This window comes from Phoenix dactylifera, chromosome 11, assembly GCF_051530095.1.
Source record: "Phoenix dactylifera cultivar Ajwa chromosome 11, Ajwa_hap1_PhDact_Kaust_v1.1, whole genome shotgun sequence".
NCBI lineage: Eukaryota > Viridiplantae > Streptophyta > Magnoliopsida > Arecales > Arecaceae > Phoenix > Phoenix dactylifera.
This window is the reverse complement of record NC_143200.1, coordinates 28,774,705-28,793,018: the sequence shown is the minus strand read 5'-3', so window position 1 is coordinate 28,793,018 and position 18,314 is coordinate 28,774,705. Positions and strand designations below refer to the sequence as shown.

Below are 18,314 nucleotides of genomic sequence, written 5' to 3'. Positions count from 1 at the left end.
GCCAACTGGAACTCGGAAGTCGGGGGGTAGTGTTGGGGGAAAAATCCCAAGTCATACATCCACGGAGGCGCTCGGCCAAAGAGCGCCGACCGGAAAGTTGCTCGGCCAAGGAGTGCCGACCAGAGAGAGCGCCAAGAAAAGGCGCCCAGCCAAAATAATCAAAGTAGGGATGCTCGGCCAAGGGATGCCGACCAGGGGGCAAAAAGCGCCGAATAGAGGCGCTCTGCTAGAAGGTGCTCGCCTAAAGAGCGCCGACCAGGAGTACTTAAAGCGGCCCCGCCACAGGGCGCCCCATTGGGCGACCAGCTCGGCTCGGCACCCCTGCCGAGCCGATGCCTTAATGCTTAACCTCCGCCTAAAGTCCAAGTGACTTGACAACTCTTACAGCTTGTAACCTGCCGTTATCTCCAAGCCATCAAGGCATAAGATCTTCGCAGGCATTCGCCACGACCTGCCATTAATGCACGAGACTCCCTCAAGTCTCCGATGCACTCAGTCATTTAATGAACACGGCCCAAGACGATCTCCGGATCACTGAACCATCAGAGCGTATGGCTCTACCTGACCGCCGGTTCATTCGGTAATAAATGCACTTACCATCCACGGACCCCAGGCCCACCACGGCCGGCGGTTCAACAACTCCAACAGGTCCGATCGACCGTGACAACTCCCTGGTTCCGGTCTGATCCGGTCCCGTTCTCCACTACGCCATTAATGGGCTAAATCGTGCCCAATTATCACAGAATAGGACAAACCTCCTGTCACCTCCCAGATAACCAAATCCTTTTATAAAAGGAAGCCTGGGGGGGAAGAGGAGGAGGACTCTCTCCAGACGGACTGAACCCTCGGGGACGGGGTGGGAGGAAGCACAGACACAATTGATGACATCATCCCTTTCATCTTCTTGATCTTATCCAGATATCCTCTGTGTATTCTCCACATACTCTCCTCCCCGCTCTCTCCACATACTTGCCCCCTCTGACTTAGGCATCGGAGGGCCGGCGCCGGGGAGCCCGGCCACCGGCTTTTTTGCAGGACAGGACAGGACTGGACGCACCACCCCTCTTCGGACGCTCCCACGCCCCCACGGTGGAGGACGCAGCCGGCCGGCGCACCGCCGTCCGCCCCCTGTAGCAGCGGAGCTCCTCCTTCTCCGGCTTCGCGGCGGCCCCCGGGTCCAATTTCCAGCAACAGTACTATATTATAATAATATTATGTTACATTACATTAATATTATACTATATCATGTATTAATATATATTATATTTTATTATGCACTATTGTATAATACTAGTAATGTTCTTTATGGTCATTTTGTTATACAAAAGTACTTTCTTAGTTTGTTTACCAAACAAATGTTAAAGTGCCACAGCACTTTAGAAATATAGTTACCAAACAGCAAACAGCTTTTTATAAAAGCTCTACTTCCGACAGCTCTACTTCTAACAGCTCTACTTCCAACAGCTCTACTGCCAACAGCTCCCCCAAACAGGGCCATCTTAGATCATCAATTAGACCATCTTATGATAATTAATGGAGAATTAGAGGCAGTCTCTCTCTATCCCTCTCTCCACATACACACATATATATGTATATATGTTTTTCATCATCATTTTCTTGTTTATATTCTTTTTTATATATTTTATTTATCTCTCCCTCTCCATACGTATGCAGGCGAGATGGTTTTTGGACTTCCAAACAGAGTTTTTATAGTTAGGTGAATTGTTTTATGTAAATGTTATGCCTCTACCTAAGTCAATAACAAGATGATTACTAATTATACAAGTTGATTTCTCATCTTAACAAAACTTTGACCATAAATGTTTTCCAAATGCAGTCTATTGGCTGCCTGTAAATATTTTATCAAGTTTAAAAATATTCGACGCATGATGGAGATGCATTGGTAGAAAGTTGATTGGGACCTTCAATCTCTAAAAGCTAACTGCATGGATGGAAAATTTAGTTATGCGGAACCTCCGACGCAGGAGTGTAATCATTTATTCTTTATCCATTAAGTAAAGTAGTGTATTATTTAAATTATAATGGCCATAATGCTAGAACATGGATACATTACAGTTAAATGTCCTTATAAAATTAATGCAGTGACACTTGCCTAAAGCCAACAAGAATGCATCCCACAGTTGTAGATTATCCTCACAATGCTCATCTAACTCGTCTATCTTCATTTAAAGCATGATTATTCCATGAATTACCTTACCTTCAGTCGCACGCTTTGATCGTAGTTAGCTACTAATATGTCATTTCGAGCACCAGGATCATTGGCTTGGATAGGAGTCATTAGCATGACCACAATTCCCATGAACTCTACTCGTGACAATCTCATGATCAAGACATTCACTTGGGGTAATCCCATATTTCTCTCTGTTTATCTATCAATCTATCTATATATAACACGCCCACCTTGATTTACCGAGAGAAATGCTTTAATAATGCAAAACAGTTCAAGTTAAAAGGTTAGATAGGTAATATAATATGCAGCCTTCCTATATCCCATAAACATGGAGCATGTAAAGCGCCAATTGAAAAGGGATAAATATGAAAGCTACACACTGGCTGTTTAACCTTTTCCAATATGAGATTTTTATCACGTCTTTTGTTCATAAATTAAATAATTAAGTGCCTTGTCATATATTGCTATTAAACGAAGGTGCACGCACCACTAAATAATATTTAGCTTAGACAAGGAGCTTTGATTTATTTAAAGAAAAAAATAAAGAGAGAATTCAGTGCGGTGCTTCCATCCCAAGGTTCAAACATTGCCATCCAAATAAAGCTCGCCCTGTGGGTACGTGCTTCTTTGTTTTTTTTTTTTTTTCCAGAACAAAGGGGAAGAGAGGGGTGAGGAGAACCTCACCTGCATAGCAACCCCCACTGCTTCCCCTCTGCTCCCCCCTGGAGAATGTTCGATGCGGGCAGACAAGTTTTACTCATACCCTCCCCATCCATGGAAAGCCCATACGTGTGAGTACGTCGCATCAATACAACCTAAGCATCTGACAGATCAGATAATGACTTCACTAGGCAAACCAAACGGAGGGCATCTGGTCCCCGCATTTAATCGACGCCCGCGCATTTCGAACCTAGGCCACTCCGGTGGAATTAAAGCTCCGTTTTCACCGTACTACCACCTCGGTGGTTGGGTACGTGCTTTTGTTCCGTTGGATGTGAAAGGGGAGAAATTAGGGCGAATCTGGGCGCTGTGATAGCAGAAGAAGTACCCCAGGTTATCTCAAAGTGAATTTTGATGGTAGTAGGTCGGCAGACGGGGTGTCAGGAGGAGTTGGCTTTGTTATCAGGGACCACCTCGGCAGTTTGATAGCAGTCGGTGGCCGCCGTGCGCCGGGATTTACCGTAGTTGGTGCGGAGTTGCGGGCAGCCTGGGAGGAGATATCCTATGCGAGGCGGGTACTGCGTGCTGAGCACATCTGCCTTGAGGGAGACTCCTCTGTGGTGATAGAGTGGATTCGGGGAGTGGACAGACACGGAGATGATCATCCTCTCATCCGTGAGATTCGGAGATTGGCTCAGGAGTCGAGCGTCTTCCAGGCTTCACATGTTTTTCGGGAGGCGAACAGTGCAGCAGACTGGGTCGCCTCTTATGCCGCTCGGCACTCCGGAGAGGTCATTTGGACTTCGTTAGGGAATACTCCCTCTACGTTGTTCTCTTTACTTTCTTTTGATTTGGCTGGATGTACTCAATTTAGAGTTATATGAATTGCCGTTTTCACCAAAAAAAAAAAAAAGGGGAGAAATTTCCAACTTCAAATATGAAATGAAGCAAGAGAAAGGAATAGAAATAACAAACAAGAACTAAATGAAGAAGGTAAATAAATGCAAAGGAAATCCATCTGCTTCTTTGCTTCCCAAAAGCCGTCTCCTTCCGAACCCTTTGCCTGTCTGACTGCGCAGTGGTTTTCATTTATTTAATAGAAGCTACATGCTAGCCTTTATCAATTGCCTCTCAGTTGGCTATTGTCCAATCTTGCTCTTTATCCTATGAATCTAGAGTTTTAGATGGAACATCGTAAGTGTCTTTAACTACTTTTTAACTTGGATCCAAAGCACAGAGAGATCAGCTTGGATGATTGGAATCTCCAATGTTTCTGTAAAGTTGCCTCCTTTATGTGCATATATTTATGCTATACGCTATCTAGTTTCCATAGGTTACTGTTCAACTGTTCATGTCATGAAGTGGTTTTTATGGTGTTATCATCACACTTCTATTCGCCATATGTCTTTAGGATCTTGTTGGTGGAATAAGGTTTTGGGGTACAGTCGATTAGTACTAGTGTCTGGAGGTCTCACACAAGAAAACGGGAAAAATATCGCATTCGACCCATGGTAAAATCTAGAAAAAGTTGAAAGAAGGGGAAGGAAAAGGATTTGTTTGTTAAGACATTGAATAATGTCCACATGGTATCCTCACTTGCTGCATTGGGCAGCTGTATTTTTCTCTGGGTTTTCTGCAGCAAGATCGGATTTTGATGTTGAAGCTTGAGGAAAAATGCGATCTTGAGATCCAAATCATGGAGGGGTTTAAGAGCATATTGTGAGGAATTTGGGGGTTTTCGTCGGTTAGGCTTGTTTGTACTGTAGGAGAGGAGGGGCAATGGCTCCAAGCTTGGTGTTTTCGGGGTGGTGGACGAGGGACACAAGGAAGGGCACGCCGGTGGTTGTGACAATGGAGAACCCCAACTACTCGGTTCTTGAAATCGATGGTCCCGACCCCGAAGCATTTGGATCGATGGAGAAGGACCGAGGGAAGAATGCCAAGCAGTTCACCTGGGTCTTGCTCCTCAAGGCTCATCGTGCCGTCGGCTGTGTAGCTTGGCTGGCCGCCGCCCTATGGGCTCTGCTCGGCGCTGCAAAGAAGAGACTGCTTTTTTTCCGGCAGGGAGTCTCCTCGGAGCGCGGCAAGCGCGGCAAAGGCCGGTTGCTGTTCAAGTTCATCAGGGGATTCTTGGTGCTGTCATTGGTAGCTCTGGCTTTCGAGCTCGTCGGTTATTGGAAAGGATGGCACTTCCAGAAGCCCGATTTGCATTTACCGGAGAGCTTACGCATGCCGGAGACCATAGAGATCCAGGGGTGGACGCACAAGGCCTACCTCTCATGGCTTTCTTTCCGAGCTGACTACATTGCCTACCCAATTCAGGTCTTGTCGAACATATGCATTGTTCTGTTCATCATACAGTCGGTGGATCGCTTTATCTTGTGCCTCGGATGCTTATGGATCAAGCTCAAGAAGATCCAACCAAGGCTAGATGCAGATCCTTTCAAAGCTAATGATGGTTTGGAGCACCCTATGGTCTTGGTTCAGATTCCTATGTGCAATGAGAGGGAGGTAATGATCTCTGCTCGGGCTAGTTTCTGTAATTCTTTTTTTCTGATCAAACAAACACATAGTTTCTTTGTTCGGCGTGTGAATTTGAACAATTGGCTTCTTCATTCGGTCTTCTCAGTGCCATACACCATTGTCTGCATGAATCCTGAAATTATTACATTGTTTTCAGATTGCTTTGGCATGACTAGAAAATTGTCTTCTGAGATGGAGATTCCTAAATTTAGCTTTTTTCCCAGGTGTACGAGCAATCGATTTCTGCTGCATGCCAACTTGATTGGCCCAAAGACCGTCTACTGATTCAAGTGCTCGATGACTCCGATGATGAAGCCATCAAGCTTTTAATCAGAGTGGAGGTCTCAAAGTGGAGCCAGCGGGGTGTCAACATAGTCTATCGGCATCGGTTGGTCAGGACTGGTTATAAAGCTGGAAATCTTAAGTCTGCCATGAGCTGCGACTATGTTGAGAACTGCGAGTTTGTTGCTATATTCGATGCTGACTTCCAACCACACCCTGATTTTCTCAAGCAAACAATTCCACATTTCATGGTATCGACACCTCGCAGTCCGATTTCATGAAGTTCATTTGCAGATAGCACCTACAGTCTCTTCAGTTAATCAATTATCCAGTTTACATGTGATGCAGGGAAATCCTGAGCTGGGGCTAGTTCAGGCACGGTGGAGTTTTGTGAATAAGAGCGAGAACTTGTTGACTCGTCTTCAGAACATCAACCTCTGCTTCCATTTCGAAGTGGAGCAGCAGGTGAATGGCGTCTTCTCGAATTTCTTTGGCTTTAATGGGACTGCAGGTGTCTGGAGAATCAAAGCTTTGGAGGAGTCTGGAGGTTGGCTCGAGCGAACAACAGTAGAGGATATGGATATTGCCGTTCGTGCGCACCTTAATGGCTGGAAATTCATCTTCTTGAATGATGTCAAGGTGCGTAGAGGCCATGTTTACCAGCTATAAATCTTGTTCTTTAACTTGATGATGATAAATCTTTTTCTTTAAGTTAATGTGAGAGACCGACCCTTCTGCAGGTCTTATGTGAAGTTCCAGAATCTTATGAGGCTTATCGGAAGCAGCAGCACCGATGGCATTCCGGACCAATGCAACTATTCCGCCTGTGCCTTCCATCTATCATAACTTCCAAGGTTCGCCCTCTCCTTAGAAAGCAAATATAGTTATTTGTCTCTTAATCCAAACTTCTGAAGTAGTCCATTAATGCTGGGATTGCAGATATCCTTGTGGAAGAAAGCGAACTTGATCCTCTTATTTTTTCTCTTGAGGAAGCTTATCCTTCCATTCTATTCGTTCGCATTGTTCTGTGTCATCCTCCCTCTATCTATGTTCGTTCCGGAGGCTGAGCTGCCTGTTTGGGTGATATGTTATTTGCCTGTGTGTATGTCCTTCCTCAACATTCTTCCAGCCCCAAGCTCCTTTCCTTTCATTGTCCCCTACCTCCTCTTTGAGAACACCATGTCTGTAACCAAATTCAATGCTATGGTCTCTGGACTATTCCAACTGGGGAGCTCATACGAGTGGGTTGTTACTAAGAAAGCTGGGAGGTCATCAGAATCGGATCTGTTGGCAGAAGCAGAGAGGGAATCAAAGACCTTACAGCTCCATAAAGGGTCTTCTGAGAGAGAAGTGATGGAACCGAACAAATTGAAGGAGCAGCAAGAGAAATCTCCCTTTCCAGTTAAGAGGGTCCACAAGATATACAAGAAGGAGTTGGCTCTTGCTCTTCTCCTCCTTACTGCAGCAGCCCGGAGTTTTTTGTCTGCCCAGGGAATTCACTTCTACTTTCTGCTCTTCCAAGGGGTGTCATTCCTTCTTGTGGGTCTTGATTTAACTGGGGAGCAGATGAGCTGATGTAAGGAGGCAAAAAAAGAAGAAGCGGAAACTACCCATTTTTTCTCGGTCATCCAATTTGCGCTTCACTGGGGAAAGTTAAGATTGCCTGTCTGAGAGATTTCATATCAAGTTCCAATTCCCTCGCTTCAGAAGCATTAAGGGCTCGTTTGGTTCGCGGGAAAAGAAGGGGGGAAAGTGTGGTCAACGGGAAAGTAATGAGATGCCTCTTGTTTGGTTGGAGTTTTCAAAGGAGAGAGAAGGGAAAGTTATATTCCCATGGGAATGTGATTCCCACATTTCATGGGAAAGTCTTTCCCATGAGAAACATGGGAAAGTTACTTTCCCATGAGGCGGGAATCACTCCATTTTTACTTTTTCCCAAAAAGTCCCTTCAGCATTAAAGAAGCATTAAAGAGGCATTAAAAATCTAATTTTTATTAAGGGCATAATAGGAATTATATATAACTTTCCTAGGAAAGTGGATGGCCAACCAAACATAAGCACTTTGGAAATTTGTCACTTTCCCATGGTCAACCAAACATGCCAAAAATACTTTCCTAGGCATCCTCTTCCTAGGAAGTTGTTTCCCAGGAATCATATTCCTAGGAAGGAAAATGCTTCCCGCGAACCAAACGAGCCCTAAGATAATCTGAAGCCATGGATGGGATTCTTATCAGTCTCTGTACTCTGAGGTCTCTCTGCTGCTACAAAGGCGTTCCTTTCTCTAAACTATTTACACTCTTATGGGCAGGAATGGTTCATAAGCATCGCTCGCCACCCAGACTCGGCTTGTTTGTACTTGAAGAAGCTAGAGAGACCCCAAGGAAAGAAGAGCACTCGGGTTCCACCGGTACTTTGAAATGATGATATTTTTGTCTTTCTGTCTCCCCAGTCCAGTTGCACCGAGATTGTGTAACAGCTGTTATGTTTATCTGATTTAATTCAGTTTATTCTGAAGTTGAAAGAGATATTTGTTGCTGCATTTTCTTCGTGTGCTCTGTTTACACCTCTCCCTGGGCCCCTCTTTTCGCCTTTTCTCATCTCTGTCCCTTTTCTGTTCCTTTTGGCTGACGATGACTGTCTGGCTTTAGCTTGAGAAAGTGTCGGCAGAAAATAAAGGTTTTGGTTAATATCCACCACCCCTCAATTATGTGTCGAATAATGGAGGGTGGGAAGGGTCCCCTGCTTGAAGCAAACAGGTCCCCTCAGAGCATCTCTCTCTGCGGATCCAGGGTGACTCGGCCACAGTTATCAGTTGGATATAGAGAGGTCCAAGGGGTAACGGATGCGACCACCCTTTGCTCCGAGATATCTTGACAATGTTGAGGAACGGAGGAATCTTTCAGGCTAAGCATGTCTTTTGAAAAGCCAACGAACCTGCGAATTGAGTAGCTGTTTATATGGCCAGTTATTCCGATAGTACCTTGTGGGCTGGAGGTGAAGAATTGCCCTGGGCATTCCGAGGCATTTTGTTTTCTGACTTTATTGAGTACATCTGTACTCGTCAGGTATGATCTATCTGCTTTAGCGTAAAAAAAAAAAAAGAAAAAGAAAAAGAGAAAAAATAGTGCATCTGTCTGTGAGAAGAGCACGTCAGAATTCTGAGATGCCATTGCTCTTTCTTTCAGGCCATATGTTCGAAGCAAATTAAAAGAGGTTTACGTGGTATTGAAGGCCAACAGCACTTCTCCAGCTGTTGATGCTGCCAGCTTGCCTTCAGAAAAAGAATAACCTTATCTGTGTGCAGCTCTGTTGTGCCCTGTGGCCCTCACTTGTCCCCTGCTGCCGGCCAGCGATGGATATGGATGTCGATCCAGAAATTGGTAGGAGATACTGGCTCTCTTGTTCAGAGATCTAGTGGCTGTTGGGTCTAACTTCTGTTCAAGATATAATTACAGATTTATAGTTCGGTTACCTTGTGTCAGGATCTAAAGTAGTGCATGCATAGTATGGATGACTTAGTTATTGGCACAAGAATTTTCTTCTTTTTTATCTGCTGTACATGATATGGATGATTTCTGAACTCTTGCATGCATGAGTGATTGATCGATTGGAGCTGGCTGTTGCTGGAAATTGGACCCGGGGGCAATCTTCGGTCGAGGAGAGGGAGCGGGAGGTGGTTACTCACGGTGGGGCGGTGGTTCGTCGACGGGCGGCGTCCTCCGTCTGGGGCGATCGGCGAGAAGGAGCGGCTGATTCCCGCGGCTGGGCGACGATCCGACAGTGGGCGGCGTCCTCCGTCTGGGTACCTGCACACGAGCCGGTGGCCGGGTCTCCCGGCGCCGGCCCTCCGACGCTCAAGTCAGGGAGGGGGCAAATCGTGTAGAGTAGAGGTAAACGGTGCGCCTCTCCAGTATCGATTTTCCAACCCCCTTTTATAGACCGGGGGTCGGTTTACCTGCGATGTAACGGGGCGAAGCCGTAGTACGGCTCGGCATGTCGTTCAGGTCGGCGCTTGGTCAGGCGAATAATTGCACTGATGTCGGCGATGAGGGCGTTGTACAACCCGAACTAGCACGCTACCAGGCGAATTTATTGCATCAGTGTCGGAGGTATGGCCGAGATCAGAGACTTATCACAGTTGACTAGACCCTGCTGGGCTTATTTGCCGTGGAGAGCTGGGAGTCCGTAGATGACAGGAGTCACGTGCATTAATTGTTGAGTGAGCCGGAGATCCACATTTATTGTGGAGTAAGCCGGAGATCCGCATTTATTGTGGAGTAAGCCGGAGATCCGCATTCATTGTGGAGTAAGCCGGAGATCCATATTTATTGTGGAGTAAGCTGGAGATCCATATTTATTGTGGAGTGTGCCGGAGGATCACAGCGGTCATGCGCAATAAATGCCGGAGGGGCGTCATAGTACGGTCTCTGGCCGGACCTCGGAGACGTATAGCCGTAGTAGGTGGCTGACAAAAGTAGGCCTCGGGCATTGGGGTTTCTCTTAGGTCGGAGGTTCCGAGTTCGGGTGCCGACTTCGGCCTTCCAGGGTCGACGATTGTGCGGCTTCTTTGGGGCATTCGTGTCATTTGGGGGAAAAACCTTATTCCCCCAACACTACCCCCCGACTTCCGAGTTCGAGCGGCTTGTGGGCTCGGACGTAGGAAGTAAAGTCCATCGTTAAAGTTGGGGGGCGAACTTCGTCCGCACCCTCATGTTTCTTGGAATTTTCGTGGTAGGACCTGCGCCCTTGGGCGTTTCGAGGTTACTTTGTTCGGCGAATTAATGATGGGGTCCATATCCCTACGTCTTTCAAGGCGACTATAGCGGGGGCGGTGTCTCTTGGATTACCGAGGTTGGTTTGTGAGGCGGACCCAGGATGAGGGTCCTCGGGTTCGACGGGGTGGCGCCTCGGCCCCACAATCGAGAATTCCCGCTCATCAATGAGCGTGCCATTTTGGGTTTCAAAACGGACACGCGGCATGACCAGGGGTCGGACGCTTCCGATTTCGTGTTACCGGGTCATAATTTCGGAGGAGTGGAGGCCACACCGGGGCTCCACGTGTCCCAGATTTTATTAAACGAGGGGAGCGGGGGTGCCGTCCGCTCATTCTTCGAGGCGATGGGGTTCTGTGGACCCATAATGAGGTCCCGAGATCCGATGGGACAACACTTTGATTTCGTATTCGATTTATTGATCCGGAGTGGATGCAGTGCCTCGGCCTCAGAGGTCGCCACGTGGCGCAGCCCGATCGGGGGATGGGGACCGACCCCATCGATCTGGGCCGTCAGGGGGGTCTATGTAAACCCCACGAGTCTGCCCTAAAGGTCTTGTTTGGCTTCCCCTCATTTTCGTCGTCTTTTTTCCCTTGTTTTCTCCCTCAACCGAATTTTGCCGGCGGTGCTCGGAGCAATTTCTGGCAATGTCCAGTAGGTTTTCTTCCTGTTTTCTCTAGAGTTTCCTCTTTTCTTCTCCCTGCCAACTTTCATTTTCTGTTCTTAATTTTTACTCCATTCTTCTGTGAGAATGAGTCTCGGTCCCGAAGAAGTTGGGTCGAATATGTCAGAGGAGGAACTGGAGACAATCCGCTCCCGTTTCTTCTTCCAGCCCGGGTTTCGTCTTGAAACCGCAGGGCCGGGGGACAGGGTGACGCAGCCGCCCCCAGGTCGGATCGCGGTTTACCGCGAGACACTCTGGGCGGGCCTGCGTTTTCCCACCCATGAGTTCGTGAGCAGCTTGCTGGCCGAGTACCAGCTCGTCCCGGCGCAGTTGGCTCCTAACTCATGGAGGACCATAATCGGGTTTTTGTCCCTGTGCCTCGGGCACGGGATCCCGATCACGGTAGGCCTTTTCCGCCGGTGTTTTCTGTTAAAGAAGAACCCGGCGGACGCAGGGTGGCTATATTTCGCCTTTCGGGGCGGTATGTCACTCTTCCGGGGCGCCCCTTCCTCGACCACGAGTGGAAGGTGAAGTTTTTCTTCCTGGCGTCCGCGGCGCCTTGGGGGTTTGAGCCGAGGTGGGGACACCCACGGCTGAAGGCCCTCAACAGACTCTCCGAGCCCACGGGGAGGGAGCTGAGGATCCTAGACTCTGTGCGAGCCCTCGGGAGGGGCAACGACCTGTCCGAGCTCCTGCGGGAGGGCGCCCTGGCGAGCGTGGGTCTGAGCTCGGCGCGCCCCGAGGGTAAGGGCGGCTACGTTATTTTCATTCTTTGTCTTTCGCTTTTACTGCCACTGGCCTGACACTTAACAAAATTTTTGATTTCAGATATTCCCCGCATGCCGACCAGCAACACGTCGCTTTTTTCCCGCCTGAGGAGGCGGGAGGCCGAGGCCGGGGGGGCTAATCCCCAGCCTCGGAGGAGGGCGAGGACGGACGGCGCTTCCTCGTCGGCCGGGATGAGTGGCCCCGAGGCGGGGGCCCCTGCGGCCGACCCGAGGCGGGAGCGGGTGGCCAGTGGTGCGAGCCCATCGGCCCCTCCTTGCCCTGCCCCCCTTGCCCAGCGGGGGGAATCATTCGTGGCCCGGCCGCAGCAGCCAGGACCCGGGCCTGCCCGAGGCCCCGAGGCGAGCGGCTCCGGGACCTCGGGTCCGATCGTGCCGAGCTCTTCCCGAGCTTTCCGAGAAGAGTCGGTTGAGTCAGACTCTTCCGTTCCTGAGGGGAGCTCGGCCCTTCAGGACGCCGAGGTCGCACGCTCCATGTTGCGGCGTGCAGTGCTCCCAGCGGACCGGGCCGCGTTCCGGGGGATTTCGCTGGAGGAGGTCGCCGGCAGTGCTTACTGCAGCACCGCCCGGGTAAGTTTCCTTCTTAATTTTCCTGAGTTATTAGCGTGCATACGTGCCTTTCAACTCACAATACCCTCGCTTCTTCTTTTTTTTCTTTTTTTTCTTTTTTTTTTTTCAGCATATTCTCGAGCTCGACACCATGGCGTTCCTCGCCCACGGGTATCGAGAAGAAGTTCGGCAGCTCGGCCAGCAGCTGGAGCCGGCCAAGAAAAGAATCGCCGAGCTAGAAGCGGTGTCGGCCGCGGCCGAGGCTCGGTGGGCGGCCACCGAGGCCGAGCGCCTTGCCGTGGTGGGGGCGCTTGAGGAGGAGAAGGCGGCTCACGCCATGACCAAGGCAACCATGCGCGGCACGGAGGCGCGCTTGGGGGAGGTCCAGGCCAGGGTCGCGGCCCTCGAGTATGAGGAGAGGGCCCTTCGCCTCCGAATCGAGCAACTTGAGGCCCGGGAGAGGAGGGCTCTCGAACGAGCCGAGCACGCCGTGGAGCTCTTCAAAGAGTCGCAAGAGTTCCGCGACATGTTGGAGGAGGAGACGGTCGACGGTTTCCTTCGAGGCTTCGAGAACTTCCGAGAGCAGGTGCGCCTGTACTGCCCTCAGTATGACTTCTCGACGGTCCGTCCGAGGGAGGACCGGGGCTGGGGGTCCGACGTGCGAGCCCTTCCCACCATCCTGACATCCGAGGCGGGAATATATGAGTAAGACCCCGCCGAGCCTTCGACGAGGGTAGCCGAGGCGGACGGTGTCATGGAGGTGGCTCTGGCGGCCGAGACGGACGCTGTCCCGGAGGTGGTGCCCGAAGCTCCTGCTCCCGACCCCGAGCCTGTTCCGGAGGAAGGTCTTGAGGTCATCAATGTGCCGGACGACCCCCCGGATGTGGCTCCCGCCGCTTAGGACTTAGCGTATTTTTCTTTCTTTTTCATTGTATCCGAGGTCGGCCCTTGAGCGGCCGACTTCCAATTTTGTAATTGGCCTTCCGGCCCTTTGTTAATGAAAAAGTATTTTTGCCATTCCGTGTTCATCTTTCCCTCTGTTGTCGTGACCGAGGCCAGGGCCTTAGCGAACAGCCTCGATGGCCTAGCTTTGCATTTTAATTTCCGGGCCGCTTAACGAAGTTGCCCTTCTTCTCGGGCTACGTCTTAGCCTTCTCGGGTTCCAGTCATCCCGACGAAGAGGAGCTCCGAGTCTTGAGTTTTTTAGAAAATTTCCCTAAGTCCTATAGCTCGGATTTGGGAGACGTGGAGGTCATCGCGTTTAGCCTTTAGGGAAGTCCCAAGGTGTCGAGGTCGGGCCTTAGCCCTTTAACTAAGACCGGACTAGGTCTGTATGTGCCGCTAATCGGGGAGTTTAGTCGGGTCTCCGAACTTAACTCCAAACTCCTCAGAGGGAGCGCGGGCCAATAGGCAGGTTATTACCGAAGGTTTTCGTAGTTATTGTTCTCAGACTCTGCCGAAGCTTCGGTGAGCAAGGCTGGGGTTTCCAGAGATTGCCTTGGTACCCGTGTTTGGCTGGCGCATTCGTGGCCGGGACCACTTTTTAGCCAGACGTAGGAGTTTACGTCGAAGAGCCAAGTCGGGCACTAATTTATGAAATCCTCTGTACCAGTTTCGGAGACTTGACGAACGGTGCATGCATAATGTAATTAGGAGGTCGATCCTAAGCCGACCCGTTAGAGAGGCCCGACTTTGGGGCGAGATAAGGCTTCAACATTAAGATTCCGTTCAGCAATATGTAAATAAAATTTGACAAGGAGGGCGTCCAGTTGAATGTACCTCTTTCATTCTCAGAGTTATGCTTCGCATGGTGGAGTAGGCTGCTTCCCTTCCTCGTCGACCTGCGGAGTCATTTTTGACTTTAAGGGGGCTCGGGCTTCTCACGGACCCGACAGCACCCGCCGAGGTTGAGAGGGCTTGGGGAGGCTTTATTGATTTGTAGCTCTTTGCGAGGTCGAGGGAGTTTGAGACCCTGTGGTCGGACCTCGGGGCACCTCAACTTTGGCCGAGGGGTCTTGTGTCAGGTCGGCGGGTCCGCGGACGCTTTGCTGACCTGTGGTACCTCCCGAAGTCGAGGGAGTCTGATTCTCTACGGTCGACCCTCGGGGCATCCCGACCTCAGTCGAGGGATCATACGTCAGGTCGGCGGGTCTGGGCACGCTCTACCGACCTGCGATGCTTCCCGAGGTCGAGGGAGTCTGGTTCTCTACGGTCGATCCTCGGGGTATCCCGACCTTAGTCGAGGGGGCGCTACGGGGGACCGCGAAGGTACTACCCCGTTGTTGGTGATGAGCGCCACGGGGGGCCGCGAAGGTACTACCCCGTCTTCCCGAAGTGTCGAGGGGTCTGGGCACGCACTGTCGACACTCGGGGCATCTCGACCTTAGTCGAGGGATCGCTCGCTTCGGGGATCGGGGATCGTCGACCGCTCCTGGGGGTCCACTTCGTGGCGCCCCAGGTGGAGCCACCCTTTCCACCCCTCACGGCGCCTTCCCGAGGTCAAGGGAGTCTGGTTCTCTACGGTCGACCCTCGGGGCATCCCGACCTTGGTCGAGGAATCGTTCGTCAGGTCGAGGGGTCTGGGTACGCACTGTCGACCTGCGACGCTTCCCGAGGTCGAGGGAGTCTGGTTCTCTACGGTCGACCTTCGGGGCATCCCGACCTTAGTCGAGGAGGCGCTACGGGGGGCCGCGAAGGTACTACCCCGTTGTTGGTGATGAGCGCCACGGGGGGCCGCGAAGGTACTTCCCCGTCTTCCCGAAGTGTCGAGGGGTCTGGGTACGCGCTGTCGACACTCGGGGCATCTCGACCTTAGTCGAGGGATCGCTCGCTTCGGGGATCGGGGATCATCGACCGCTCCTGGGGGTCCACTTCGTGGCGCCCCAGGTGGAGCCACCCTTTCCACCCCTCACGGCGCCTTCCCGAGGTCAAGGGAGTCTGGTTCTCTACGGTCGATCCTCGGGGCATCCCGACCTTAGTTGAGGAGGCGCTACGGGGGGCCGCGAAGGTACTACCCCGTTGTTGGTGATGAGCGCCACGGGGGGCCGCGAAGGTACTACCCCGTCTTCCCGAAGTGTCGAGGGGTCTGGGCACGCACTGTCGACACTCGGGGCATCTCGGCCTTAGTCGAGGAATCCTGCTCCATTCCACGTTTCGTCGTCTTGCGATCCTTCCCGAGGTCGAGGGAGTTTGGGACTCTACGGTCGAGCCTCGAGGCATCCCGATTTTGGCCGGGGAATCTGAGGATCACAGACGACCCAATATTAAAAGAGGATTACAGTTTATCAAGGTGAGAGAAATTTTTGCAGAAAAAGGAGCTGAGTCCATTGTCCTGATTGTTTTGAACCCCTTAGGGTTTCATTGGTAATACATCCGTAGATTCTCGGAGTTCCAGCTTCGTGGGATCAGAGTCCCCTCCAGGGACTTCAATTTGTACGCCCCTGGTCGTTGTACCCGGGCGATTTGATACGGCCCTTCCCAATTTGGGGCGAGCTTTCCTTGCTCGGTCGGTTGAGAAGCCTCGACTCTCCTGAGGACGAGGTCCCCTACTTTGAAGAGCTTGGGCTTGACTCTGGAGTTGTAGTATTGGGCCGTTCGCTGTTGGTATCTCGCCATGCGAACCCGGGCGACCTCTCTCGTTTCTTCGACAAGGTCCAAGTTGCTCCTTAGCTGGGAAGAATTGGTGTCGGGGTCGTAATGCTCCATTCTGGGAGAAGGCAGGCCGATCTCCAGCGGGATGACGGCCTCAATGCCGTATGCTAGGTTGAAGGGGGTCTCTCCCGTGGGTAGTCGGAACGTGGTCCGGTACGCCCAAAGGACATTGTACAAGTCCTCGACCCACTGTCCTTTGGACCGATCAAGCCTAGCTTTAAGTCCCTGCAAAATAGTTCGGTTAGTTACCTCGGTTTCCCCGTTTGTCTGGGGATGGGCAACCGAGGTGAAGCGATGATCAATGCCGAGTTCAGAGCAAAACTCCCTGAAATGAATATTGTCAAATTGTCGACCATTATCAGATATAAGGATACGGGGTAGTCCGAATCGGCAGATTATAGACTTCCATACGAAATCCCGCATCCTTTGCTCGGTGATCCGGGCGACAGGTTCGGCCTCGACCCATTTGGTGAAATAGTCGATGGAGACGACCAGGAACTTTCTCTGTCCGGTGGCGAGGGGAAAGGGCCCCAGGATGTCGATCCCCCATTGGGCAAACGGCCAGGGGGCGATGATGGAGGTCAGCAGAGCTGAAGGTCGGCGCTGGATATTGGCGTTTCGCTGGCACCGATCGCACTTGCGGACGAAATCTGTTGCGTCTTTTTGGAGTGTGGGCCAGTAATATCCCTGCCGCAGGATCTTATGGGCCAAGGCCCGGCCCCCCAGGTGATTTCCGCAGATCCCTTCATGGACCTCTCGGAGAGCATAGTCCGCCTCGGAGGGGCGGAGGCATCTGAGAAGGGGGGAAGTAAATGATCGTCGATAGAGCCTGTTCTCGTATAGGACATATCGGGGGGCCTGGCGCTTGATTCGGCGAGCCTCCATCTCGTCATGAGGTAGGGTTCCGTCCTGAAGGTAGCAGACGAGCCCGTCGATCCAGCTTGGCTCGGAGCCGATGCACATGGTAGGCTCGGGTTCCTCCGTGCTGGGGGTCTGAAGATACTCGAGCGCGGTTCCCTTAGGAAGCTCGCTCATGCGGGAACTTGCCAGCTTGGATAGCTGGTCTGCCCTGAGGTTTTCCATTCTGGGAATGTACTGAATGTTGAAAGAATTCAGGGCAGATATGAGTTCCCGCACCTTTTGGAGATACTTTTGCATGGATGGCTCTTTAGCTTCAAAATCTCCTTGGACCTGGTTCACCACCAGCTGGGAGTCGCTGAATGCCGTCAAGTCTCCCACGTTTAGTTCTTTCGCCAGTTTGAGCCCGGCGATCAGGGCCTCATACTCGGCCTCATTGTTCGAGGCCGGGAACTCGAGGCGCAGGGCTTGCTCAGCCACCACTCCGTCTGGACTAGTGAGGATAAGTCCGGCCCCGTTACCCCCCGAGGTCGAAGACCCGTCCGAGTGCAGGACCCATGGCTGCCTCGGGGCCTCCTCCGCGGGTCCAGATGGCAGGTCGGGGTCGTCCGGAAGGGTGCACTCCACGATGAAGTCGGCGAGTATCTGAGCTTTGATAGCCGGCCTGGGCCGATATTCGAGGTCGAATTCTCCGAGCTCGACCGCCCATTTGACGATCCTCCCCGCACGATCCGACCTCTGCAATATTTGCTTCATGGGCTGGTCAGTCAATATAACTATCGTGTGGGCTTGGAAGTAAGGCCTGAGTCTCCGAGCCGAGATGATGAGAGCGAAGATGGTCTTCTCAAGTTTAGAATATCGGGTCTCGGCATCCCTGAGAACCCGGCTGGTGTAATAGACCGGCTTTTGGAGCTTGTCCTCTTCCCGGACGAGAACTGAGCTCACTGCGGCTGGGGAGACGGCCAGATATAAGTAAAGGACCTCGCCTTTCCGGGGCTTGGTGAGCAGCGGGGGAGAAGCCAGAAGGCTCCGAAGATCTTCAAAGGCCTGCTGGCATTCTTCTGTCCACCGAAAGTCTTTCGGCCGTTTGAGGCTTTTGAAGAAGGGGAGGCAACGCTCGGCTGACCGAGAGACGAACCTTCCCAGGGCGGCTACCCGCCCCGCGAGCCGCTGCACCTCCTTAACTGTCTTTGGAGGCGACATCTCTTGCAGTGCCCGGATTTTCTCCGGATTGGCCTCAATTCCGCGCTGGGTCACTATGAAACCCAGGAACTTGCCCGAGGTGACCCCGAACGCGCACTTCGCCGGATTGAGTTTCATTTGATATTTTCTGAGCTTGGCGAACGTCTCGTCGAGATCGGCTATGTGGTGTTCCGCCG

General features: G+C 51.6%; 1 protein-coding gene across 2 annotated transcripts; it reads left to right on the top strand.

The window, feature by feature from the left end:
• The first annotated feature begins 3,811 nt into the window (after positions 1–3,811).
• On the top strand, positions 3,812–8,195 carry LOC103710474 (putative xyloglucan glycosyltransferase 5). 2 transcript variants are annotated; one of them, XR_016397860.1, is made up of 6 exons: positions 3,812–5,362; positions 5,599–5,907; positions 6,005–6,295; positions 6,397–6,510; positions 6,596–7,374; positions 7,858–8,195. XR_016397860.1 is itself a non-coding variant. In XM_039127889.3 (5 exons), the coding sequence occupies exons 1-5, from the start codon at positions 4,631–4,633 to the stop codon at positions 7,229–7,231; spliced, it is 2,082 nt and encodes a 693-aa protein (XP_038983817.2). In that variant the 5' UTR covers positions 4,261–4,630; the 3' UTR covers positions 7,232–7,462. The 2 variants fall into 2 exon arrangements, 1 of the variants encoding a protein (XP_038983817.2); XM_039127889.3 differs by lacking the exon at positions 7,858–8,195 and having other exon boundaries at positions 4,261–5,362; positions 6,596–7,462.
• Positions 8,196–18,314: the final 10,119 nt, after the last annotated feature.